Below are 26211 nucleotides of genomic sequence, written 5' to 3' on the forward strand. Positions count from 1 at the left end.
TTTTTTTTTTTTTAAGTATCTACTGTTTTCATCTTTTCTTTGGCTCACCCACCAATCACCTGCCTGAGATTAAATAATGTGCAGTTGGAATCAGAAACCAAAGGGTTTTGGCCTCCTACTGCCTTGTGAGCTTAAACAAGTCACTGAACCTCTGAGCAGAAGTGGAGAATTTGGGGTGACTTAGGGCTGCCAGGTATCTTGTAAAGCTGGAGTACCCGTGCATCCTGTTACCCTGGGATAATGAAACAGAGCACACATTAGGACTACCTGGTGATTCTTAGCTGGAAGCTAAGACTTACCTGATTGTATCTGTGAATGAAAAAACAAGGTGATTTTTATCCTTTTTCCCTCCTTCCCTCCCTTACAGCAAGATGTGTAGTAGGGAAAGCACCTGAGTAGGAATAGGGAGACTTGGGTTCTATTAAGTGAGGTACTTACTATGTGTACAGTACCCAGCACAGAGTAAGAGCCAAAAGGATGGAATTTCTCTGCTGCTTGATTCCACTGTATTGGGCAACCCAGGGGGTTCATTCCTATTGTACTCAAAGTGTCCCTGTGTTACTGGAGTTGTGTAGTGAGCAGGGCTGTACCATTTTGTACAGTAGTCCTGACTTGAGCCATCCATTCCCTGATGACCTCTGTTTCTCAGCTTCCAGTCTGTAAAATTAAAATATGGAGCTAAAATAAGCTACTAAATGTACTTTAGGTTTCTTAGAGCTTAAACATAATACAAAGGCATATTCTTAGATACATACTTTCTCCTATCACCAGGTTCATTTTCTTCATAATACTTGATGCTGCCTTTTCAGATTTTGCTTGTCTTTTTTTGTCCTTTACATATTCATTGTTTCCAATACCCACCCTCTGCTGCTTGATCCCACTTCCAGAGCCCCAGAAAGTAAACTGCATGAGTTAGAGACCTTATCTGTGTGTTGGTCATTGGTGCTAGAACAGTGCTTGGAACATTTTAGGTGCTTAATAAATACAAATGCACACGGGCATGTATAACTCTGCATATAATGTAGCCACTTAATTTGTCTACAAACACTTAGATAGTTGGTTGATTATTCTTCCCCTTACCTACTCCCCACAGGAAAATACATACCACATAAATGAATGGAATTAAGAATGGTTATACTGGCTGTCTCAAAACTTAACCAAAGTAGCAGTGCCAGGGTTTTCACTTTGTGTGTGCACATAGTGTCAAGGGGCAATAACTCCTGAAATCAGAGGAAACCCGCAGATTTGTGGGCTGAGGACTCTTGACCGTGATGACAATGTGCCACATATCTGCAGTGTAAGTTGGAATCCACTTTGTTCTGTTTATATATGTAGTGGAGATGGGTGGTGGGAAGCAAACCATAACCCTTGGAATTCTGCTCACACATGCTATTGAAATTTCATATTACTTTCATTATTTGGCCACAAAAATGGACATAATCCTTGTTGGCTTTAACACACCTACTAGTACTGCTTTTGCTATCCATCTTGCAAAATATAAGACAAGGCCAGGCTTAAATTAAAATCCTCGGCTTCTTATCTCCTTCCCACAGGAAAGCAAATCTGTGTTGAAAACCGTAAAATTAAGAGGAGAGCAAGGATAGCATAATTTAGCAAAAATTCATGGCACCAGATTCTGAGCTGTATGACTGGAGGGATAGGTCAGACATTAAGAAGATGCTGCCTGCTAATGCAAGTTCCTTAAGGTGGTGCTCTGGAAAAAAGAATATATCCAGAAGATTTCTGCAGTGTTTACTCTTTATAAGTACCCTAAGAAAATACCTTTATAGATTGTTCGGCAATTATGCTTATTTATGAGAATTTCAAAATGAAACTAAAAGCTATTATTCTAAAGTATATTTGAAATCTATTCATTTTAACATTTGGGTGTTGAGATTTATATTTCCATTTTAAAAAGAGTTTATAATAACCTCCTCCTATCCCCATGTCTACCCACCCCCACTTCTAGCATTCTAAATTCCATGTATTTAAGAAGCTTATTCTGTTATTTGGAAAACTGCATCATTAACACTTGAAAAGCATTAAAAGATTTGTTTAACCTTTTACACATTTATATGCATAGATGTTCGTGCTGAGGTGTTTAGAGAAAAATCGTGTGGCTTTGATAATGGCGCTCTATTTAATATATGCCAAGAGCTATATGAGCTATGCAAGTTTTGCCATTAATGAAGAGCTGATAATTATAAAATAGGGAAAATCTAGTATGGAAATTGTATCATTTTCCAAAAAAAGTGTGATTTTTTTTCCTTTGCTTTTTTTTTCCCCCCTGTAAGTTTTTTTTGGATGGAGGTTGTAATGATAGGGTATAAGGAGAATTACTAGGGTAATTATTTCTAATTTTCCTGAGGGGAGTCCTTCCCATTGGAGCCACATATTTTTTATGCCTAATTTGTAAAAAATATTAAGTTCAAAATTAGTGTACATCATGGGTAGAGCCACCATACACAAGTGTTTTGTGGGGGCCCTCTTAACCATTCAGATATGGACTTACATTTTAAGCAGTTCACATTGTGCAGTTTTAGGCACTTCCTCAAATTTTAAAAAAATATGAATATTTGCTTCAGGAGAAAACTGATTCCACATGCATTTTAGTCAATAATATTGTAAGATCTTACTAATTCAAACTAATTATGATGAAGACATGTCTGAACTAGTGAATTGAGCATAATGATCTGCTCAGTTTCTCTTAAATTCATGTTACCCGTTAGTACAGTGTTTTCAAGTAGAGATTTTCCTGCAACTGCTTTAATTATTAGATTAGTTTAAAATCAGAAACAAACACCTTTAACAGGTATATAATTGCTTGGAGTCCCTTTTTATTTGGTGGAAGGGTTATTGGGTCTCTTTAAAATGATCCCCCTAGAGAAGTTGTTAATGGGTATAAAAATACAGTTAGATAGAAGGAATAAGTTGTAGTATGTACAGTAGAGAAATTGTAGCTAACAATAGATTATTAATAGCTAGAAGGGAAGAATTTTAATGTTCACAGAACAAAAGATAATGTTTGAGGTGATGGATATCCCAGTTATCCTAATTTGATCATTCTACCTTTTATACGGATATCAGAATGTTACATATACCACAGAATTTCTATAGCTATGCCATATCAATAAAAATAAATAATAAATAAATAAGTGATTTTACTAATTAGGTTAAACCTACTTAAGTCTTCTTTATATTTTTTAATTACTTAGTAAGCACTTTTGGGTTGGGGAGGAACAACCTTAACTTTGTAACCAAAGTGATCACAGATTTCAAATTGATGAAGTCCATTTAGATAACTTGAATTAAAATGTGTGACTGTTGACTTCCAAATTAACAATAAAATGTTTGCAAACAAGTATAAGACATATAAAATGTGTTAAAATATACAATTTTAACAATTAAAAATATTATTAAAGCAGTATTTCAGTTGGACATGGTGGCTCATGCCTGTAATCCCAGCACTTTGGGAGGCCAAAGTGGATGGATCACGAAGTCAGGAGTTCAAAACCAGCCTGGCCAACATAGTGAAACCCTGTCTCTACTAAAAATACAAAAAGAAATTAGCTGAGTGTGGTGGCGGATGCCTGTAGTCCCAGCTACTTTGGAGCCTGAGGCAGGAGAATCACTTGAACCCGGAAGGCAGAGGTTGCAGTGAGCTGAGATTGCGCCACTGCACTCCAGCTTGGGCGACACAGTGAAACTCCATCTCAAAAAAAAAAAAAAAAAAAAAAAAAAAAGGCAGTATTTCATGTTATGCAGTTCAACTCAAGATTGGAAATTCCTTTTTATCAATTAATATTTATGGAAACTAGAGAAACAGAAGATGAACTGAGGAGGGCTAAAGCATAATGGCTAGTCGTGTTTGATTGACAAAGCTGTAAAACTTGAAAGAATGGTGTAACATGGTTCTTAAAGATGTACAATGATAGAATTATGAATTCTATAAGCTGAGGGGATATCAGTATAGGAAATTTATATTTATTGGGTTTAAAAATTTGTCCTTCAAATTGGCAATATTTATTCATTTATTTGCTCATTGAACAGTTTTTTACTTTTTGTGCTAGACATACGTAATGAATACAAATGTTGTAAAACATTCATAAATTTTGCTCTGATTCGCTCTTTATTGACTTAACTTGAGAAAATAATCTAAAAGAGAGGGTAAATAGATGTGTACCGAAATTCATGCCATATGGAAGAGTAGTGATCAACCTAAATCTCTGAAGAGGCACTGGTGAAATAACTGATAACTCATGAATATCAGTGACATATTCATATATTTGAGAAGTATTTACCATGGAAAAATTGAGAAAAATTCTAAAAGAGACAGTTCCACTTGTCCAGGTCTGAAGGTGATTCTTGGGTTATGTCGATGACTGGTTACGGCTGCTATGTGATTTTTTTTCTTTGGGAGAAAAGACTGGAGCTGAGCATCCATATTAACTGTTGACCTTGTGGTTACTTTGCAGTCAAATAAAGTGCCCGTGGTGCAGCCATCCCATGCAGTCCATCCTCTCACCCCCCTCATCACTTACAGTGACGAGCACTTTTCTCCAGGATCACACCCGTCACACATCCCATCAGATGTCAACTCCAAACAAGGTGAGAGTCCCTGTCTTTCCCAGCCTTTTTTGCTAAATGAAGAGCCAAGTCTCATCAGCCTGAGTGACCCTCCGGACGCCGGTGCTCCATATCACTGGGTGGATCAGAATACGTTTTTACAAGACAAGAGTAATTCATTTGATAGCAATTCTTTAGAAACACACAAGAATTTGTTACATGTATTATTCATTATTAAAAAGCAGAAGAAAAGCATAGCAGGGCCACAGGTGACAGCTTTGAAAATCTTTCACTATGTAAACCAATAGATTGTGCAAATATACTAAAAATTCAGTACTCTACAATATTCATTTATTGCAGCATGTACAACATGTTGATGCTGGTAATTTTAAAATAGGAATGGGGAAAGTAGGAGATTTTTACTTCAGATGTTATTCTTTTGAATCTCTTTTGGTTATTCCATTATATCCCTATGGTGTTTCATCTTTTGTTATTTACCAGCACTAGGTTACATATTCTAAATAATCATTGATGTATAAAATCTCTATTTAAAGTCCAAGAATCATGAATCTTATTTTATGCCTCTGTATTAATATTTGCTTCTACTTTGTTTATAGAAAAAATATATGGTACAAGAGGTCTGAAAAATTAAAACATCCTGTTTCTGCCTGATGTGTGCGAGTACGAGTTGGGAATAGGATGGAGAGCTCTGGTCCACCAAGCCTTCTGGTCCCATCACGCAGGGCAAACCTCAAGGGTGGATTTGCTCTCAGGGTAGCTCGTTCCTCTTTGCATGCACATGCACACTTGGACTTCATCAGGGTCTTTGAAAGTTCAAAATAAAAGATTTTAAAAAAAGTGAAGGCAGAGAATGTAAAGGGGTAAAATTTGTCCCTGCCTACATTTTACCCTTTTGTCCATCCCTTTCTAAGACTTACAATGGATAATAAAATTTAATGACTGTGTGAAAAAGAGTGGCATAGAGGCTGGGTGTTCTTTCCACTACTGGTGAACACTTCTAGATTAAATACTTAACGCTTTCATTTCCCTTCATTGTTAAAACAGAATGCTTATTTGAGGACTTAGTTACTAGTGCACTAGACTTGAGTAGTCTGAGTACTTTGAAAAGGTGAGAATCACTTATACATACATTTCCAGGTTTGCCTCTGTTTTATTTTTTATCCTCAGTCCTTCCTCCACCCTGCTTCCTTTAATCAAGAGCCTCCAAAAAATTAGGAATGTCCAAGAGTCAGGTCTATGGCTGTATAGTGAGAAAGGGAATTAAGATAGGGGTCTCAGGAAGTAGGCTGAGTTTGAGAGGGAGGACTCGTCTTGGTCGTGGTCATGGTGAATTTGAAGTGTCTGTGAGATACCCAAGGGGAGACAGGAGGTAGGCCACTGAAACGTGTGGGTCTCCGACCAGCGTCCGAGCAGGGTGTGTACGTCTGGGAACCTATTTAGTTGTTAATTATTTCTTTATTTAACAATTAAATAGTGCTTACCCTGTCCTAGGTCCTGTTTGAAACTCTTTGAAACATTAACTTTTTAAAAAGAATAATAAATCAATCATAGTTCAGTAGTTTTTCTTTCAAGAATAATAGGACAGTTCAATTTTTTTAAAAAAGTTAAGTTTATAACTGGCTCTCAATTGCAGTTATAGTTTCTCTTCTGTTTCCATCTCTTACTGCCACCCTACCTTGTTTTGAGTAATTGTAAGTTGTATCATTGCTTCTCAAACTTTTTTTAAACAAACTCTCCAAAACTACAGAGAAGGGACTACTGGTCATCACCAGAAGTTGTCTGTTTGCAGTTTCTTCGGTCTTTATTTTGTTCTAAAGATTGGTGTGATTTTTGTATTCTGGTCTATGCACTATTTATGCTTGTTTTAATATAAAGATCCTGTTTTATCCCGGGCTTTGTGTTCCTTATTATCATGTACTTCTGGAGATATATAAACTCCACTTTGAAAAAAGCACTCACTTTCATGATACTGAGTTTGTATCATTCCAGTTGGGTACTTTTGTTGCGAAGAAAATAAGCTTTCTAGATCTCTTGCTTTTAATTCTTTTTCTCTCCTGCCTTTTGGGATATATCATGAGCTCAGCTGGTTAGCGCATGATGGTACTGAGGCCAGAGCTGCTGGTTTCAAAGATCGTAATAGACTACTAGTTAGCTGTATCTTTCCCCAACCCCTCCACCTCAGCCAGAAAAAAGCAACCAAAGAGTATCATATTCACATTTTAACCCTAGGTAGAACTATCGCGTAAATATAAAATGTTTGCCAGCAGGACTCGTTCTCACTGGTGGAAAAACAACTCCAGGTTAATTTTCTATTAGGGAGCACATTAGTTTTCACGTGTGTGTGTGTGTGTGTGTAAGGGAAAGTATGTTAATGCCAATTTTCTTATTATGAGTCTGGTAAAAATATCAAAAGTAAAGCACTTTTAGGAAATCCTAGGTTTATATGTCTGTTTTTATCTATGTGTTACCCATTTTATCCTTACAATTGACAACAAATCCTTATACTTTTGCACCAGGCACTTTTCCGTAGTACATATATTAATGCATTTATTCTTCACAACAGTCCTATTTTGATTTTATAAAACAGTAGCAATTAAATAATTTCCTCAAAAATACATAGCTAGTGAGCAGTATATCCATATAGTCTGACTTCAGTATTATTTCACCTATGTCTATAGAAGTTACCTATAAAAGTTTAAAAATCTTAAAGGCTATGCTGAGTATATCCTCCAGCACATAGTAAGTGTTCAATAAATACTAGTTGAATAAATGATGTGAAATGGGCTGGGCACAATGTGGTTCATGCTTGTAATCCCGGGTACTCAGGAGGCTGAAGCAAGGATCGCTTGAGGCCAGGAGTTTGAGGCCAGCCTGGGCAACAGAGTGAGACCCCCCTCAGCTCTAAAAAAATTAAATAAATAAAAAACAAACTTAAAAAAAATGATGTGAAATGTGTCTTCAGTGGCATAGTAGTTGGTGGAGAGACACACACTTCTGAGACTCTTTGGAAATAGGATTTTTAAAGGACGACGACCTATTTAGAAAACCCAGATCCACTTTCTGCTCACATGACGTAAGCTACATCATGTATTTGCATGTACGTGCCAAATGATTGAGGATATTGACCCAGCATATGGAATGGGTCTGTTTTAACACTTCTGACTTCACTTGTTTGTTTGTTCAGTTGGTCAGAAATACTAACTGAGAGGCTTCTCTGCAGAAAACCATGGTTTGATACATAAATTGGTAAAATGTGATCTTTTTCTCCAAGCAGTATATAAGCTCATATAGGAAATCATTTGCACAGACTAACTAATAAAACAAAATGAAAAGCATCCCAAGTACCACATTAAAAGTACAAATAAAAAACTTGTAGATTCAAAGGAAAAGATTTCTCAGAGCTGTAAGTTAGAGAAAATTGCCTATGAGAAGAACATTTGAAAGAAGAGTAGAATTTCTATAGATAACAGTCAAACGCCTAGCATAGGACCTGCCCTCTAGCTCCTTCCTTCTTCCTTCTAGCAGAAGAGTGAAACCCAACTAGTTGGCATTTTTTTGTTCTGTTGAATCACTTCTGAACAGTATCACTACTGCTGTGTTCTAAGCATGTTTAGAACATGGAGTAGCATGGAGAGTAAGAGTTTAAGCTTAAAGACATATGACTGCAAGCAAGTTACCGCTCTCTGTCCCAGTGACAAAAGTTCAGGACAGAAAACAGATTCCTTAACAGTCACTTAGCCTCTCTAGACCTCAATTTCCATGCCTGTGAAATAGAGAAATTAAAGTAGATAATTCAGGGCCGGGCACAGTGGTTCATGCCTGTAATCCCAGCACTTTGGCAGGACGAGGCAGGCGGATCACCTGAGGTCAGGAGTTCAAGATCAGCCTGGCCAACATGGCGAAGCCCCATCTCTACTAAAAATATAAAAATTAGTCAGGCGTGATGGCACACACCTATAGTGCTGGCTACTCGGGAGACTGAGGCAGGAGAATTGCTTGAACCTGGGAGGTGAAGGTTGTGGTGAGCTGAAATTGCGCCACTGTACTCTAGCCTGGGTGACAGAGCGAGACTGTCTCAAAAATAAAATAAAATAAAATAAAGTGAATAATTCAGGTGGTCTGTGACTGCTACGATTTTCAAGTACAGAACATTGAAATTTTTACTAAGTTTCTAATGTTTTTCAGGGTTGGTCAAGTCGTATTGCTTTGATTTTGTTTCCCCCGCGACTGAGCAATCCCCTTACAGACCCTGAGATCTGGGGTGGTATCTGGATCTCAGAGTTAAGGGGACAGCAAATTGAAAAACCACCTCAGTGATTCTGGTATGTCAAGAATCACCACTGCAAACTCCCCCACCCCCCAAAAATCCTAAGGTAAAAAATTTATGTTCCGCTATAACCAAAAGAGTCAGTATTTCTAACAAAAACAATTTTTTTAAATAAAGGAGATTTGAGACCATTATTTTAAAAACAGCAAAACATGAGATGATTTAAGGTAAGCCCTCTCTTGAGAGATTAAAGAACGTTTTTTCCTTCCCACCTACTTTGTGTAAGAATTGAGAAATAGTTCATTCTAACTTCAAAGTTGAATTAACACCAACTTTCAAGACAGCACTTCTTGTTATTCCCAATTTGAAGGCTTTTAATATCTTTAAGATACAAATGAAATTCCTAGGCACTTTAAATAGTAAAAAGCAGAATATTTAAGAAACATCTTCCACGTACTCGTCTGATTCCACAGATTAGCCAGTATGTGATATTTACAGTCACTAAACATATAATCTGAGTGTTAAACCTTGGAATTTGTGCTTGTATATGGAAATGGTCTTTTAAAGCCATCATTAGCTACGTGAAGACACATCTGTGGCTTTTTTCTGTTCTGAATCACTTTCCCCCAAAAACATTGAATCTAAGTTTTTATATTTTACATTTTATGCATTTGTCTTGTCATTTTTTTTCTTCTGTACGTAGGCTAAGGTATAAAGGGATGTCACTTGGGACTAGGATTACATATAATCTTTAGGTGGTTTTCACAGTTTCAGGGCAGTGTACTCCAGGGAGTGTGAGCTCAAGAACCAATTTGGTGGCACTCTCATTTTCTGTGGAATTCAGCTAATCCAGAACAGCTTGACCTTGCAGCCCAGAGGACTCAACTCGATGAAGAGCTTAGACAGAGACCAAATGAATCATATCAAGTGTGACCATTATGGGGCTGAAGATGATTCCTAATTAATCTTTGATCCTCTGAGGTGTCACATTTCTCAAATCTGTGTGTCCATAAGGGAACCAATAAAAATACAAAAATGGCAATTTACCTAATCCTTGAACACCATGGCAAGCCATCTACTTATGAAGGGCTGTCATTTTCCATTCTACAAAAAAAATGATTCTCATTCTATACAAAACAATTGTCTACCATTTTCTTAAATAATGTGAAATATTGAGGGCAAAATAAATAATTTAAAAGTCTATTTTGATGATTGTATTACTAGCAGCATCTTTACTCCTTTTGAGTTCCTTAGGATAATACTGTCTGAAGGCCCAGTTTTCCCCGATGTTGAAATCTTGAGAAAAGCTAACAAATTGACTCCTGTTCTTTGGCTCTGGTGAATAAATATTGTTTCATTCTGAACCTTAAGTTTGAATGGTATAAAACATGTTGTTGCGTTTCTGGTTAAATATCCTGTGAATGTGCAAATAATACCTCTCTGTTCTGTTTAACAGGCATGTCCAGACATCCTCCAGCTCCTGATATCCCTACTTTTTATCCCCTGTCTCCGGGTGGTGTTGGACAGATCACCCCACCTCTTGGCTGGTAAGAACCTTGCTGTACCCTTCAGCCAGGCATTTGAACACATGTTCCTCCACTTTGCATTCATGGAAATTAGATTTATGAATGGTAACACTTGAGGAGTTGAGAAAATTTCATAGCAACAAGCCAGGTGCTAACTTTATTCATTTTTCATTTCAATTTAAAATATTAAAAAACATACAAGACTTTGAAATGGATTGATCTGATTGCTAATATGGGTAGAAAATGACTGTAGCATTTGCTTTGAAGCTTATAGTTTTATGGATTCCATTTGTGGCTTTGGGCATTTGCTATGCCTGTACAAAGTTAGTACTCAGTGTGGTTTTTCTTTTCTAGGTTTTTTTAATGAACAACTTATATTTTTCAAAAATGAATTTAGACACATTTAATATCTACCTTTGCTTGTAAGTGGGCAAGTAAGGTAAATGACAAAAATAACTAGAGAGAAATTCAACAATATAAGAGCATTTTTGGGATGTTAATGAAGTAAGTGTCCAATTTGAGTTCAGAGTAGTAAAAAACTGATTTGGGGGCCTTCTTTTCTTCTGAATATAAATGCTAATGCTCTTTATTTTGTTGTTTATTTCTAAAAATATGCTTACTGCTGCCTCCAAAATCTTATCAATTATGAAGGTGAAGGAAATATATTTTGGGAAGGAAGAATAACATAGTATAGCCTATTTTTATTATTTTATGATTAGCCCACAACGTTTCCTCCTCCCACTCCCATACTCTCTCCACTCTTCCCTCCCCAATTCTCACTCCATAGAAATAATGCTCAACTCTAGCAATTGTTTCTCTCTTTTTTCCACTTGACTCTCTATGTCACAGCCCCCATGTCATTTTCCCCCATCTCCCTACCTGTACATCCTTGCATTAGCCTTCTTCAGCTAGGAAGGGTCATCCTGCCATGGACAGTCCAGCTTTCTGTCTTTCTCTCTCTCTCTCTCTCCCTAGCATTACATCTCTTAGTCAGTAACTGCTTGAATTTAATTGATTATGCATACACTTTCAAACCTAGATCAATTATTCTGTCTGAACTTAGCGACTTAGGGGCAATAGTCCTGTGCTGAATTGTACCACTGGCAGCTGGAAATAAAGTCTATGTAAATGAAAAATGAGAGATGTAGAAAGAACACAGGGAAAAATGGACTTCTCAGGGTGGAGAGAAAATAATTCCAGTGAATTAGTCTTTTATTTCTTGACTTTAACATGAATATGGGGGAAAAGGTACAGTGTTTTAAAACTGTTTATTTTTATATAAATATACAATTTTATTTTCTTTCTTCCCTTGCCTGAAATTCTCAAATATTCAGATAAAGAAGTCACTCAGCTCCTTCTCTGAAGGGAATATTTCACTGTTCTCAGGGTTCTGTTATATTCAGTAAACATTTAAGTGCTTACTTTGTTCAAAGCATTAATGGGATTGGGAGAGGGGATGGGATAAAAGAGACATAATTGGTGGCCGGTTTGTTTCAAAATTGAGGGTGGGAGATTTCTTTGAAGGCAAATGACGCTTTGATTGGGTGGAGGGTGAGGAAGGGGAACGGTTACATATCTGAAACAATGCCGGGGTCTGTAATGCTTCCACAAGATTCTGTTTGAATATCTCCCTCTTCTCCCCTCATCCAACTCTTACTACTGGTTGGTAACTCGTGTTTTGTCATTGATGGGTTCCTTTCTTCTGTGACCTCAGGCAAGGTCAGCCTGTATATCCCATCACGGGTGGATTCAGGCAACCCTACCCATCCTCACTGTCAGTCGACACTTCCATGTCCAGGTAGGTGGAGGTGGAAACCGGGGCGCTCGAGGACAAGTTGCTCTTCTCGTGCTTGCATCCTGTGCGCCTCTGCTTGCCTTTTGGTTGGCTAGGAGGGTGCATACCTCAGCCATGTGTCTGTCTGTGCAGTGTGCCTGGCTCCCACACTAGGTGTCAGAGAGAGTCCCGGGTAGGAGCTCTGTGCTATGCCCTGGCTGGATCAGCCACACCATCGGGGGATGGACTCAGCCTCCCTGGAAAGCGTTGCCTCCAAATGAATTCATGGCCGCCTGACTGTGGGATGGAAACTGTCCGGAAAGCGGACATTAGAAGGAAGAGTTGTTTGATTCAAAATATGCCGGGGGTGGGGTAAGGGAGGAGGATAAAACTGGTTTGGTCTCAGCTCTATAATTTGCTTCCTTTGTGGAAAGTTGTATCAGTTTGATGCGGCAGTGTTTGAAAATGCCCAGATAGTCTAGAGTCTTCCTGGACGGAGGCTGTCAGAGGAGACAGAACAGTGCGGACAGGCTGGCAGGCCATACAGGGTGTGCGTCCTAGTGTGTGAATCAGGCCCTGTGTGGACATGGTCGTGCCAGCGGAGCTCGGGAGGCCTGCCGCGCCGCACCGAGAAGCTGCTGTGTATGATGCTTTTGCTTCTGGAGAGGATGGCTCTGTGCCCTGTGCTTGATGTACACACACATTTGGGGTGCATCATCTGTGTGTCCGATGTGGCTTTGTCAAGGGAGCTAGCATTATTGTGCCGGAAGTCAAACTGGTGGGTTATTAACTGGTTGTGAATATGTCTTTTTTATATGGGTATAGTTTTCAAAGTTTCTGTGGTGAATTACAGTTTTAAAAAAATTTTTTTTTCAGTGAGTTGTAAATGTAGCTGATTGTGGGAGGAGGTGGAATTAATATCCTTCCCCTTAAAACATATTTTTATACTTTATAACATCGTAAGAACTATCTGATGATAGAATTGTCACAGGCAAATAACTAGCATCATGTATTTTTGCAAGTAATACATTTAGCAAAGCCTCATTATTTGGTCAAATATTTGTATTTTTACCATGCTTTCTTCATATTTTAAAATTTGTTTTTGAAAAATATATATTCTAGCAGAGTTCCTTTCAAGAAGAGGAAATTAATTGTATAGGCTGTGATGAAAGACCCGAGAATGTTGTTCTTGCTGAATTAAATGTTTACTTTAAAACAGTTTGAAAAGCAAAAATTTCTAAAACATATCCAAATTTATCTAGAGAGCTTATTGAAAGTACTGTCTTTATTTTATTTTTCTTGCATGGCAGTTTCCCTCCTTTGTGTTGGCTGGTGGTGGATATTTTAAGATTTTTTTAATGCTGTCCAAGCGTACTTGGGGAAAAAGCCTTTGGCAAGTGTAGTTTTTAACCTTGATGCAAAACTTTATCCTCCCTTTAAATTCTTCTCCTTATTTCTCTTACCAGTTTTCCATAAGATGAGATCTCTGAAACATTAGTGTATTTCTGCACAGAAAATCATTTTGGATGATGTTAATGGAAACCTTATTAAATGGGAGATTGATTCCTATCCGTTTTCTCAGTTGTTCCCTCCTAATATGGATGAGAAAGCCAATAATATGAGAAAATTCGCATTGTGATGGTTTGCTTAGGAATATAGGCAGAGATTTTAAAACATGATGTCTTTTGCCTTCATTTAAAAAGCATTTAAAAAGCTAAGTCTTAAATAAAGTGTTATATTTCCAATAATTACTTTTAGTGAAATTCCTATTTCAAAATTGCTTTGCAAGAAAAATGATTCACTTTTTTTTTAATCTCATGGCCTACAGCCCTCCTAGGAAAAATGTCAGATTCTACTATTAGTTTCAAAAAACTACAGGAAATAATTATAAATACTTCCACCCGAATATAGAAAGAAAAAAAAATAATTATCAGCCCACTCTATAGTTAATGTTTCTGTGCATAAAGATGTGTTTTTATTCTTAGCCAGTAGCAGTTAGTGGATTGCTTTGAAATTCCATCTAGCTTTTGCTGCAGCAGCCAGTAGTACATTGTTTTCTTCTCTTTCCTTCTTTTAGGTTTTCTCATCATATGATTCCCGGTCCTCCTGGTCCCCACACAACTGGCATCCCTCATCCAGCTATTGTAACACCTCAGGTCAAACAGGAACATCCCCACACTGACAGTGACCTAATGCACGTGTAAGTATCCACCCGGGCTCTGCTGTGGTTGCCTGAGGATACTGAAGATTTCTACACTGTTGCTCCTTTGCAACAGTGATCCTTCACCCCTTTCTGTGACTGTGAAACTCAGTGCACCTCTGCCTTGAAAGCTCTGTCCCTGAGGACATTAAGCAGCCTCATTCCTACTGTGCTGATTTTGATTCTGAGGTTGCAAAGGAGTGTGGACCTTAAAAGATCATGGGAACCTCAACAAAATGGAAGAATCTTCAGAACATGGGCATTCAAGACTCTTGAGCTGTTTAGCCATTTACCACTGAATTTTCATTTGGTTCAGATTATTGGGGAGAACCTGTTCCTACCTGAGTGAAGTAGATTGGAGGGTTTAATGCACTTTCTTCTGGAAGTGGCTCCAAGCTTCAATAGCACAGAATTCAAGGGAAAGAAACAAATAAAGCCCACGATTCCCTGTTGGGCCAGGGTTGTCTCAGACTGTGAGTGCAGGGCTAAATTAATTTACTCTGAAGAGATTAGTAATTAAGCTTCTTAATCTAGGTTTTGTGAATGGGAGGGTGGGGATGGGAGGCAGCATGTGATTGTCCATAAAGCCCTTGCAAATGTATGCAAAGGCAACATGTATTTGTTTGGGGGAAAAGGTCCAAAGATTTAGTAGCTTCTTGAAGTGGTCCTTAACCCCCTGCAAAAGTTAAGAGCCTCTATTCTGAAAGAGAAATGATCACCTGTGCTGTGTGTTCAGCTTCTTCTGAGGGGACCAGAGAACTCAGCCTCAGAGCCCACCTGGAGCATCTTCACAATGCCAAGTCCATTTCTACTTGGTGTTCATAGTTCTCTAATGACAGGTCCACTTTCTCAAACCAAAGCGTTTTATTCTCAGTCACTGAGTAGATAGGAAGCCCTATTGGATGGGTGGTTTGCCTCCCAGTGTTTCATCAGATGAGTCAAGAGCTACTCTTCCAAGTTGGTGGTGTTCTGAGGCGATAGGGTTGTCCCCATCCTGAGTGCAGCCATGTGAGCAGGTGCTCTGCTTCTCTCCTCCTCCATCCCTTCCTCATTCCTTCCACCCCTTCCCCTAACCACCACCACCTTTTAGGAAGCCTCAGCATGAACAGAGAAAGGAGCAGGAGCCAAAAAGACCTCACATTAAGAAGCCTCTGAATGCTTTTATGTTATACATGAAAGAAATGAGAGCGAATGTCGTCGCTGAGTGTACTCTAAAAGAAAGTGCAGCTATCAACCAGATTCTCGGCAGAAGGGTAAGTAGTGGAATCATGTATAAATGTTTATGGTAGCCATGGAACTGCTTCATGAAAATCTGCCCCAATTTAATCACATATCAGGTGGTCATAGAATGTGTTTGCACTTCAAGATATGATATGATGCATTTTAAACAATTTCGATAACTGTTTTTACTGTTACTGTTTTTTAAAACAGTGGTATGATCATGGTTCACTGCAGCCTTGACCTCCTGGGCTCAAGTGATCCTTCCACCTCAGCCTCCCGAATAGCTGGGACTATAGTCGTTGTGCCACCATGCCTGGCTAATTTTTTTTTTTTTTTCCAATTTAAAACTTTTCATTAAAAAGTAAACTTTAATGTTGAAAATGCAACTTGGGGAGGGCAGGAAGATCACACACAAGGCTGTCAACTTCACACTTGGAGGGTTGCACAGTGGTCGGGCAGAGGCGCTCTCACTTCCCAGATGGGGCGGCAGCTGTGCAGAGGTGCCCCTCACTTCCCAGACAGGGCGGCGGCCGGCCGGACAGAGGCGCCCCTCAGTTCCCAGACAGGGCGGCGGCCGGGCAGAGGCGCCCCTCTGTTCCCAGACAGGGCGGCGGCCGGGCAGAGGCGCCCCTCAGTTCCCAGACAGGGCGGCGGCCGGCCGGACAGAGGCGCCCCTCAGTTCCCAGACAGGGCGGCGGCCGGACAGAGGCGCCCCTCAGTTCCCAGACAGGGCGGCGGCCGGGCAGAGGCGCCCCTCACTTCCCAGACAGGGCGGCGGCCGGACAGAGGCGCCCCTCAGTTCCCAGACAGGGCGGCGGGCGGCCGGACAGAGGCGCCCCTCAGTTCCCAGACAGGGCGGCGGCTGGGCAGTGGCGCTCCTCTCTTCCCAGTCGGTTGGATGGTGAGGCAGAGGTACTCCTCTCTTACCAGTCAATTTGGGTGGCTGGGCAGAGGCGCTCCTCACTTCCCGGACGGGGCGGCCGGGCAGAGGTGCCCCTCATTTCCCAGACGGGGTGGCCAGGCAGAGGGGCTCCTCACTTGTCAGACGGGGCAGCGGCCAATGCCTGGCTAACTAAAAAAAATTTTTTGTAGAGATGTGGTATTGTTATGTTCCCAGGCTGGTCTCAAACTCCTGGGCTCAAGCAAACTTCCCACTTTTGGCCTCCCAAAGTGCTGGGTGAATAAGTGTGAGCCACTGTTCCTGGCCTTGTATTCATTCTTTTTTTTATTTTTATTTTTATTTTTTTTGAGATGAGTCTCACTCTGTCACCCAGGTTGGAGTACAGTGGCATGATCCTGGCTTACTGCAGCCTCTACCTCCTAGCTTCAGGTGATTCTCCTGCCTCCGCTTCCCCGGTAGCTGGAATTACAGTTGCCTACCACCACACCTGGCTAATTTTTGTATTTTTTTTTAGTAGAGACAGGGTTTCACTGTGTTGGCCAGGTTGATCTTGAACTGCAGACCTCAAGTCGTCCATCTCCCTCGACCTCCTAAAGCCCCATTATCATTCTTAAAACAAATATTGATTATACTTTTGGGCCAGGCATGATGCCTGGAGATTAGGTAATAATTGCTGAATAAAACAGATGCAGCCTCTGGGCACGGTGGCTCACACCTGTAATCTCAGCACTTTGGGAGGCCAAGGCAGGCAGATCACCTGAGGTCGGGAGTTCGAGACCAGCCTGGCTGACATGGTGAAACCCCGTCTCTACCAAAAATAAAAAAATTAGCTGAGTGTGTGGTGGTGGATGCCTGTAATCTCAGCTACTCAGGAGGCTGAGGCAGGAGAATCACTTAAATCTGGGAGGCGGAGTTTGCAGTGAGCCGAGATTGTGCCACTTGCTCTCTAACCTGGGCAACAGACAGAGACTCTGTCTCAAAAAATTAAATAAATAAATATTCAACTAGAATTTACAGATATATAAATCACTGTTAGGGCCTGTATTAGCCAAAATAGATACAGCCCTTTCTGGAGCTTCAAGTTTTATGACAGAATACAGACATTAGATAAATAATTGCCAATAAATATATAATAAAAATTATGATAAATACTGTGAATGTAGGGAATCAGATTCAGTGAGAAAGAACAGTAGGGGCTTGGGCAGGCCCCTCTGAGGAAACTGTATTTAAGCTGAGATGTGAGAGCTAAGTAGAGATGAATGGGGAGAGGTAGATTCCCCCACATGCAGATGGAGTAGCATGTGTGTGCCTCCTCTGAAACAGGAAAGCACTTAGCCCTTTCAGAGAGCCTACAGCAAGGTCTTTGGGGGACCAGCCTGGCAAACAGAGGTGGCCACTCCTTCCAGGACAGAAGCAGAGCTCTTCTACCATGAGGTTTTATATGGAAGAATGTATATGATCCTGAGGAGTCTTGATTCTAGAAAGACTGTTCTCCAAATCTCAAAGTGTACACCTGCCGTTTCTGGGTTGCCCTTTTCTTTTCATTCATTCATTGACCAATGCTATGATGTTTTTCTGAGCACCTATTATGTACCAGGCAGCAGGCTACAACTAGGATAGACACTCTAAGATTGTTTATCCAGCTGTCAGCCAAAAGACATACATAGTCAGTCCTTCCAAGTACTTTGCATGGGATAGAAGTGATTTTAGTTAGATGGCTGAAGAGTGGTAGAGAGAGTTTGAATTTCTCTAATTTAAATTACATTTTCACCATAATCACAGTATCATTATAATTTTAGAAATGTTTCATTTTAATTTGTTGATGCTCTTCATATCTGTGTGGTAGCCTCTTAATTTGTGACCCTGCGTTTGTTTTTGCAACCTCTCAAATTCATGATTGGCAAATGAACATTCAGTTGTGTAGGATCTAACAACCCTTGTGAAACATAGAGGATCATGTGTTAGCTATTGTTGATGATAATTTTACCAGGTCTGTTCTGAACCTAATAAATTTGAACATTTATAAGAGAAAACATTCAGGAGATTTCCAGTCCATGTGAACAGGAGGGAAGCAGGCCCTCTTACATTATTGATTCCCGTCGGATAGCCTCAAAATGCAGCTATTTCCAATCTGCAAGTCACCGGGGTTTCCAGGGGAGGATGCGGTGGTAGATTATAGCTTTTTTTGGTGTCCTGTGTACAATGCCCTATCTCCCTGTGGATCCTTAGACACTTAATAACAATAATTACAATGCTTTCCCAAGCCAGATCATGGCAGATGAGTGATTCCCATCATCTTGGAAGAACTCTGCCTTAAAAGCTGATGATCATTTTCCCTGACTCTTTAAAAGAAGAAATCAGAGGAAAAGAAGGGCTGATGTTTTTATTTCAGCTTGTATGCAACTCTTAGTTTTTTCTTTTTTGAGTTAAGGGCCCCCTGGCCTTCCAGTGGGAAGTACTTTCCTGCTCAAGAGAGTAAGTGAGGATATGATATGAAGGTATGCTTCCTATTCTTAATGCACATTTCCAACAATTGCTACTTTCTCAGCTCCCTTAACAATCCCCAGATCTGAGCATGTGTCCTAAAGGATGGTTCTTATTTGGGGTCTCTGTCTGTCTCTGATTTAGACACCTGTTTCTATTTATAGGCCTCTGAATCTTTGATTAAGATCAGGTTTTCTGTCCTTTCATAACTCCCCTCTGGCAGGGCAGCCTTTGCTAGCTCTTTAAAGTCTCTGGCATCAAAATCATGACGTTTTACACTGGGACAATTTGAGTTCTTAAAAATGGATCTTAAATCCATCCCAGAACATTTTATCTTTTGATTTTTTATTCATCTTTACTGTATCTGTAAAATAGAAGTGTTCATGTGAATTAATCAAAGTTTTATTTTTAATCCACATTATAAATAATAATAGGACAAATTTTATTGTAAAATAAGGCTTTTCTCTTCAGACCTTCCTGGCTATTAAAGGAAATCCATTTATCACAAATTTGTCATGAGAATGTTTTATCTTGGAACTGTACAAGTTTATTCAAATTAAATGGGTATTTTCCCCACAACTTGGTGAAATCTTGACAATGAGATTTGATTTTTAAAAAGTTTGACTCTCTATTTTGCAGTAAACAGAGATAGAGAAGCATTTTTAGTCAATTGTGTTTCAGAAATTCCCGTAAAGAAAGACCATCTTTCAGGTCTGTACTAGACTTTGTTTTTGTTTTCAATGCAAAACTTTAATTCCATCATTTTATCTACTGTTCATTTTGGTAAGTGATCTTCTATTTGTGAGTCATTTTTGTACATTAGAAATATCAGAGAACTTCCTGGCTAACATGGTGAAACCCCATCTCTACTAAAAATACAAAAAATTAGCCGGGCGTGGTGGCGGGCACCTGTTGTCCCAGCTACTCGGGAGGCTGAGGCAGGAGAATCACTTGAACCTGGGAGGCAGAGGTTGCAGTGAGCTGAGATCGCGCCACTGCGCTCCAGCCTGGGCAACAGAGCGAGACTCTGTCTCAAAAAAAAAGGGGGGGGGATCAGAAAACTTAAAGCAGTTGAACATGTAAATAGTTTAGCTTATGCCTACTTTGCCTCCTTGCCTTTTATTCAGTTTCGTTAGCTTGGATCTTTTTGTCAGCCTGTTTCTTGTTTTAACTGAAAAATCCCTGGTTGTTTGGGTAGAAGACCCAACCTTGATATCTATTTTGGGAGTTAATTTGTATTTATGAATCCAGGTTTTCTCAGCTGCTGTAAGTTATGTAAAATTATACTGACAAAAGGTGTTGTATACAAGGGAATGATACTTGTCAAATAATAAATTTAAAATGGAAGACTTCTTGTCTTCTTTTCTTTTTTTTTTGTACCTTGTTTTTTTCCTTACTGGTAAAGCTTTGCCTCTTGCCAGTCATCTTTATTTAGCACTAAAGCTCACTGTGTAAATATCAGTTTTGTTTTTTCTTTGTGAGATAGAATCTTGCTCTATCACCCAGGCTGGAGTGCAGTGGTACAATCTTGGCTCACTGCAACCTCTACCTCCTGGGTTCAAGCAATTGTCATGCCTCAGCCTCCTGAGTAACTGGGATTACAGGCAGGCACTGCCACACCTGGCTAATTTTTGTATTTTAATAGAAACAGGATTTCGTCATGTTTGCCAGGCTGGTCCTGAACCACTGGCCCCCAGTGATCTGTGTGCCTCAGCCTCCCAAAGTGCTGGGATTACAGGCATGAGCCACTGCACCCTACCATAAATATCACTTTTCTTTTTAGAAATCAAAGATTAGCCAGGCATGGTAATGTATTCCTGTAATCCTAGCTCAGGGCTGCGGTGGGAAGATTGCTGCAGCCCAGGAGTTCGAGGTTGCAGTGAGCTATGATCACACCACTGCACTCCAGCAACACAGCAAAACCCTGTCTCAAAAAAAACAAAAACAAAAAGAACAAAACATCAAAAAACTGATGATGTTTCCTTTTGTGTCCAATTTGGTTTTTCTCCCTCTGAAGGTCTGTAATACCAGGCCAGTGTTCCAGGTTTAAAAAGCTGTCAGTTGCTAGAAGCAGTGTGACTTTTCCATCCCAATTTAAACCACTGCTGCTGCCCCAGAAATAGCTTCTTCTTAGGCTCAATTTGTCTAAGGTTTATTCTAGTAAAAAGAACTGTGCTTCAGGTAACTGTTTCCAGGGTTGTTTTGTTTTGTTTTGTTTTTCTGGCACCTCCCTGTAATTTTTTTTTTAAAACAAAAGCACATCACCTGATTTGCCTTTAGGCTCGGGGCAAGCCCTGCTTTGTGTCATGCTTTTTAACCTCATACTCTGTACTTCTAAAGCAATTAAACAATAAATCACCTATTCTCTTCAGCACAGCCTGACTGTTAAGGGGCTTTCAAAGGAAATGGACTCTGTTGCCCTGCTAGTGGGAACTGCTGCTTCTCACACTGGAGGCTGGAACTGGAGGTGGGGTGTGGCCAGAAGGTGCTGTCGTGTCCTGAAATCAGCTTCATGTTCTGTTGTCAAACAAGAGCAGCAGGTGTTTGTTGTCTTAGCTACACTTTAGGGGCTGAGTCCAAGTTGATTAAGACTTAGACATATAGCCTCCTCTAGGAGAAGATTTTCTCTCTCATCAACCTCTCTCACTTGGTCCTTCCTCCAACCCACCCACATCCTTCTTATTTAAAAATCATTTTAAAAGACATGAACAGGGAGATAAAAATTAATATGCAGGGCAGCCGTGAATGGGAAAGGATCTCATAGCCTGGAATGGGAAGGAAGCAAACTGGGAAGCTCCACACCTGAGAGCTGGGGGAGAACGGGAGCAGGGAGGCTCCCAGCTGACAGATGGTGTGTGCGCACGGGTGAGCATTGCAGGTGCAAAAGTGAGCATGTGTGGCGTGCATGTAGTTTATGTGCACAGAGGAGCATGTGTGTTATGCATGTGGGTGTGGGTATATGTGCTCAGGTGAGCATGTGAGTGGTGTGTGTATGTGCTTAGGTGAGCATGTATGTGTGCGTAGTGTGGGCTCTGGTTGGTCTCCTCGGGTAGCTACCATCGCCTCTGTGTCATACTCTCATGGACAGTGGTTCCCCCAAATCCTAGATGGTTCTCCCTTGGAAAGTTCTGCTGGCAGGTCCTGGCATTGGGGAAGTTGGGAAAATACATGAACACTGTCTGCTGGGGACTGGGGTGAGTCATGTGCAGATATATGCAAAGCAGTGTGCAAATGTAAACCCCTTAAAATCCCAGATACCTTTCCTATATAAACTACTTTGTTATATATGCTATATAATCAGTTATGTAAAAAGGAGACAAAAAGTTTGTAGGATATTAGCAGCTATATTCTTCATATTAGAAACTATAGTCTCAAATTCTAGATGGCAAAATAAACTTAAATAATGCCCCTTGCTGTCCATCAAAAGGAAGCTAAAAGCCATAGCCATAAAATGTGCTTGTGTGACTGGACAGTGTCGTCAGTGTTGTCCCTATAGATAGCGTCTATATGAGTTTGAGGAGACAGTGAAGAGACGGAGACAGACAAGCTGACTTTTCATGTCCTTCTCTATAGACAAGCATATGATTAAGGTTTCAGACTCTTCCTATAACAAAACGGGAAAGTGTTCATATGAGGAGAGGGTGTATCTGTTTTAAAAGACATCTGGAAATTATCACATTTTGCATAAATAAAAAGTACTTGGGCTCAGATATCAGAATATGCTACTAACTGTGAAAAACAGTTAAGTTGGGTGTTGAGGTTCACCATTGAAAGTTCTTTTTAATTTATATTGGAAAAGAGAAAGGGTGGGTGACAGAGATCATTTTACTTTGAATACTTTGATTGACTTTGATGTGTTTCATGTGATATCGGAGAACAGGATAGAGAAACCAAAGTTTGAGTTTCACTGTAGCCACTAGACTCTAAGTAGATTTCTATAGCACTTGACACTTGGTCTTCTGCAATTTAAAAATAAATCAAAGTTTAAATGCTTAATATTTTCATTTTTTGATTTTTGAAACATAAAATATACTATTGCTATTTTGCTTATTTTTGTATTTTTCTTCCTTCCTCTCTGTTTTAGTGGCATGCCCTCTCCCGTGAAGAGCAGGCTAAATATTATGAATTAGCACGGAAAGAAAGACAGCTACATATGCAACTTTATCCAGGCTGGTCTGCAAGAGACAATTATGTAAGCCCCTCCTCCATACCCGTGGCTCTCCACTCTCATTCGCTCTTTTGCTTTCAAGAAGGAAATGTGTTTTAGGGTGTATATAATGCTGGTACTACTTATTTTTTGGAAGTTAATGAACTTTGTAATAAGGATTTCATGGATATATTGCATTACGAAAGCCTTGAGCTATCTTTTTTTTTTTTTTTTTTTTTTTTTGCTATGGGTGCTAATGAATGCTTTTAAATAAAATTTTTTTAATAAACTAATACCTTATTATTAAAATTTGGTATAAGAAAGATTAAAAAAAAAAGAAGACCATAATCTTACTATGTAAAGGCAACGTTAGTAATAACTACTTACATTACTTTCTAATATTTTTTCTATGCATTTTTTTACTTGTATATTTGTGTGCATATATATACATGTTTGTTGCATACTTCTCAATCTTATATATAAAAAGCATTTCTCATGGCACAGTGTTTATGTATATCAATATTCCATTAAGTGAATTTCACAATTTATTTAGTCTTATTTTTTCCTGCTTTTAGACGTTTAAGTTGCTCCCTTTTGTTTTTCTTACAAATGTAAATACTCCTTCAATGAACATGTCTATACATAACAGTTCTTTTCTGTATTTAGGACTATTACTTATGTTGAAGAGATTCATTGTGGAGGTAAAGGATATAAATATTTTAAAGTTATTTTTTGGTTTTTTCTTTTTTTGAGATGGAATCTCACTCTGTCGCCCAGGCTGGAGTGCAGTGGCGCGATCTCGGCTCACTGAAACCTCCGCCTCCTGGGTTCAAGTGATTCTTCTGCCTCAGCCTTCCAAGTAGCTGGGATTACAGGCGTGCGCCACCATGCCCGGCTAATTTTTTGTATTTTTAGTAGAGACAGGATTTCACCATGTTGGCCGGGCTGGTCTTGAATGCCTGACCTCAGTTGATCTGCCTGCTGCTGCCTCCCAAAATGCTGGGATTACAGGCATGAGCCAGTGCCCCTGCTATTTTAAATTTCTTGATACATATTGTCATATTGCTTTCCAAAGGACTGTATTATTTTACACTTCTTATAAACAATGTATTCAGGTGACTGTTTTGCCACAAGCTACTTAGATCTGGGTAAAAAATTCTTTTTTCATGTTACTGTACCCCAGCATCTATCATGTATTCTATTCAGTGTAGGTATATCATGTTTAAGTCATACTAATTTTATCTGCAGGAAATACCTCATTTGTAGTGCCAATTGTTTTATTACTGTAGAATTTGAGCATCTTACTTATGTAGTCTTGATAGGGCAAAGACTTTTATTTTATAGAGGGGAATAATTTTCACTATTTAAGCTCTTAAAATAATTTAATATTTTGCAGTTATTATGTCTGAGTTCATGCAGCATGCTATAATAAAATACCATAGACGTGGTGGGTTATAAACAACAGGTTTATTTCTCACACTTCTGGAGCCTGTGAAGTCCAGGATCCAGGTGCAGGCAGGTTTGGTGTCTGGTGAGGGCCTGGTCCCAGTCTTCTGGCTGTATCTTTACAAGGTAGAAGAAGGGGGAAGAGAGTGCTCCAGGATCTCTTCTATAAGGACATTAATCCCCTTCATGAGAGCTCCTTGCTCAGGACATGATCACCTCCCAAAGGCTCGCCTCATTATACCATCAAATTAGGGGTTAGAATTTCAGCATATGTATTTGGGAGAACACAACATTCAGTCTGTAGTAATTCTCAGGGTCTGTGTGAGACGAGCATTAGAAATGCCAGCAAGGTCAGTCTTAATAAAAGTGGAATTATTTCTTTTTAAAAAAGCAGGAGCGAAGCCATTAATTAACATACAATTTAATATGTAGCCATTGCTTTAGGTGCTCCTGTGGGGCTCACGTTCTCAGAGATGATGACAAGGATGCATATCTGAGGTCATACACACATGGAAACTTATTTCTGGAAATGGGTTGCACAATTTATTTCCTATAATGTGCTCCATACAAAAAGTCACTTTACTGGTCAAGGTTTGGAGCTCAGACATTGGATACAAGTTGGACACAGGAAGTAAGAGTCTGTTACTTATGGGAAACAGCATAGTCAGCTCTTCTGAGTTATTTTGGTTGCCTTAATAACTACCATATGCTGATGGTTAGGAACTGTCTTAAATTCTTGACAGCAACCCAGTGGTGGAATGAATATTATTACATGAATATTATCACCCCATTTTTCAGGTGAGGAAATTGAGGGGCTGAAGAGTTTAGGTAATTTATGCAAGGCCTTGTAGTAGGTGGCTAAGCTGAAGTTTTTACCCAAGTCATTCTGACTTCAAAATCTACATGGTTTTCCTCCTCCTGAGTGGATTAGCTCGGTCTTCCAGTACCTTCTTTTTTTTTTTTTTGAGACAGAGATACGCTCTTGTTGCCCAGGCTGGAATGCAGTGGCACGATCTCGGCTCACCACAACCTCTGTCTCCCGGGTTCAAGCGATTCTCCAGCCTCAGCCTTCTGAGTAACTGGGATTACAGACATGCACCACCACACCCAGCTAATTTTGTATTTTTGGTAGAGACGGGGTTTCTCCATGTTGGTCAAGCTGGTCTCGAACTCCTGACCTCAGGTGATCTGCCAGCCTCAGCCTCTCAAAGTGCTAGGATTACAAGCGTGAGCCACCGTGCCCGGCCCAGTGCCTTCGTAAGACTGCTGTAGTTGAAGAATTTTCACCCCTGAACCAGGCTCCTGTTTTCTGAGCAGCAATTACCATCTCTGTATAGAGCCCCTGGCACGCCCTGTAAGTAGGAAGATCAGTGTTCACCCAGAAGATTTCAAAAGTGTCGTCTTCTGGCTGGCCATGGTGGCTCACGCCCGTAATCCTAGCACTTTGGAAAGCTGAGGCAGGCAGATAACTTTAGGTCAGGCATTCGAGACCAGCCTGATCAACATGGTGAAACCCTGTATCTATTAAAAGTACAAAAATTAGCTGGGCATGGTGGCGTGTGCCTGTAATCCTAGCTACTCAGGAGGCTGAGGCAGGAGAATCTCTTGAACCCAAGAGGCAGAGGTTGCAATGAGCCCACATTGCGCCATTGCACTCC

General features: G+C 39.9%; 1 protein-coding gene across 11 annotated transcripts in view; it reads left to right on the forward strand.

The window, feature by feature from the left end:
* LOC105486288 (lymphoid enhancer binding factor 1) overlaps window positions 1-26211 on the forward strand; it is a 123188-nt gene that overhangs the window by 76183 nt on the left and 20794 nt on the right. For 6 of the 11 annotated variants that reach the window (XM_011749095.3, XM_011749092.3, XM_011749094.3 and 3 more), the window contains 6 exons: window positions 4476-4608; window positions 10311-10401; window positions 12095-12178; window positions 14232-14354; window positions 15445-15607; window positions 23045-23152. In XM_011749095.3, coding sequence (XP_011747397.1) covers window positions 4476-4608; window positions 10311-10401; window positions 12095-12178; window positions 14232-14354; window positions 15445-15607; window positions 23045-23152 — 702 coding nt within the window. The remainder of the gene's footprint in view (window positions 1-4475; window positions 4609-10310; window positions 10402-12094; window positions 12179-14231; window positions 14355-15444; window positions 15608-23044; window positions 23153-26211) is intronic. The other 5 variants (XM_011749100.3, XM_011749097.3, XM_011749099.3 and 2 more) reach the window with 1 other exon arrangement.

This window comes from Macaca nemestrina, chromosome 3, assembly GCF_043159975.1.
Source record: "Macaca nemestrina isolate mMacNem1 chromosome 3, mMacNem.hap1, whole genome shotgun sequence".
Classification (NCBI taxonomy): domain Eukaryota; kingdom Metazoa; phylum Chordata; class Mammalia; order Primates; family Cercopithecidae; genus Macaca; species Macaca nemestrina.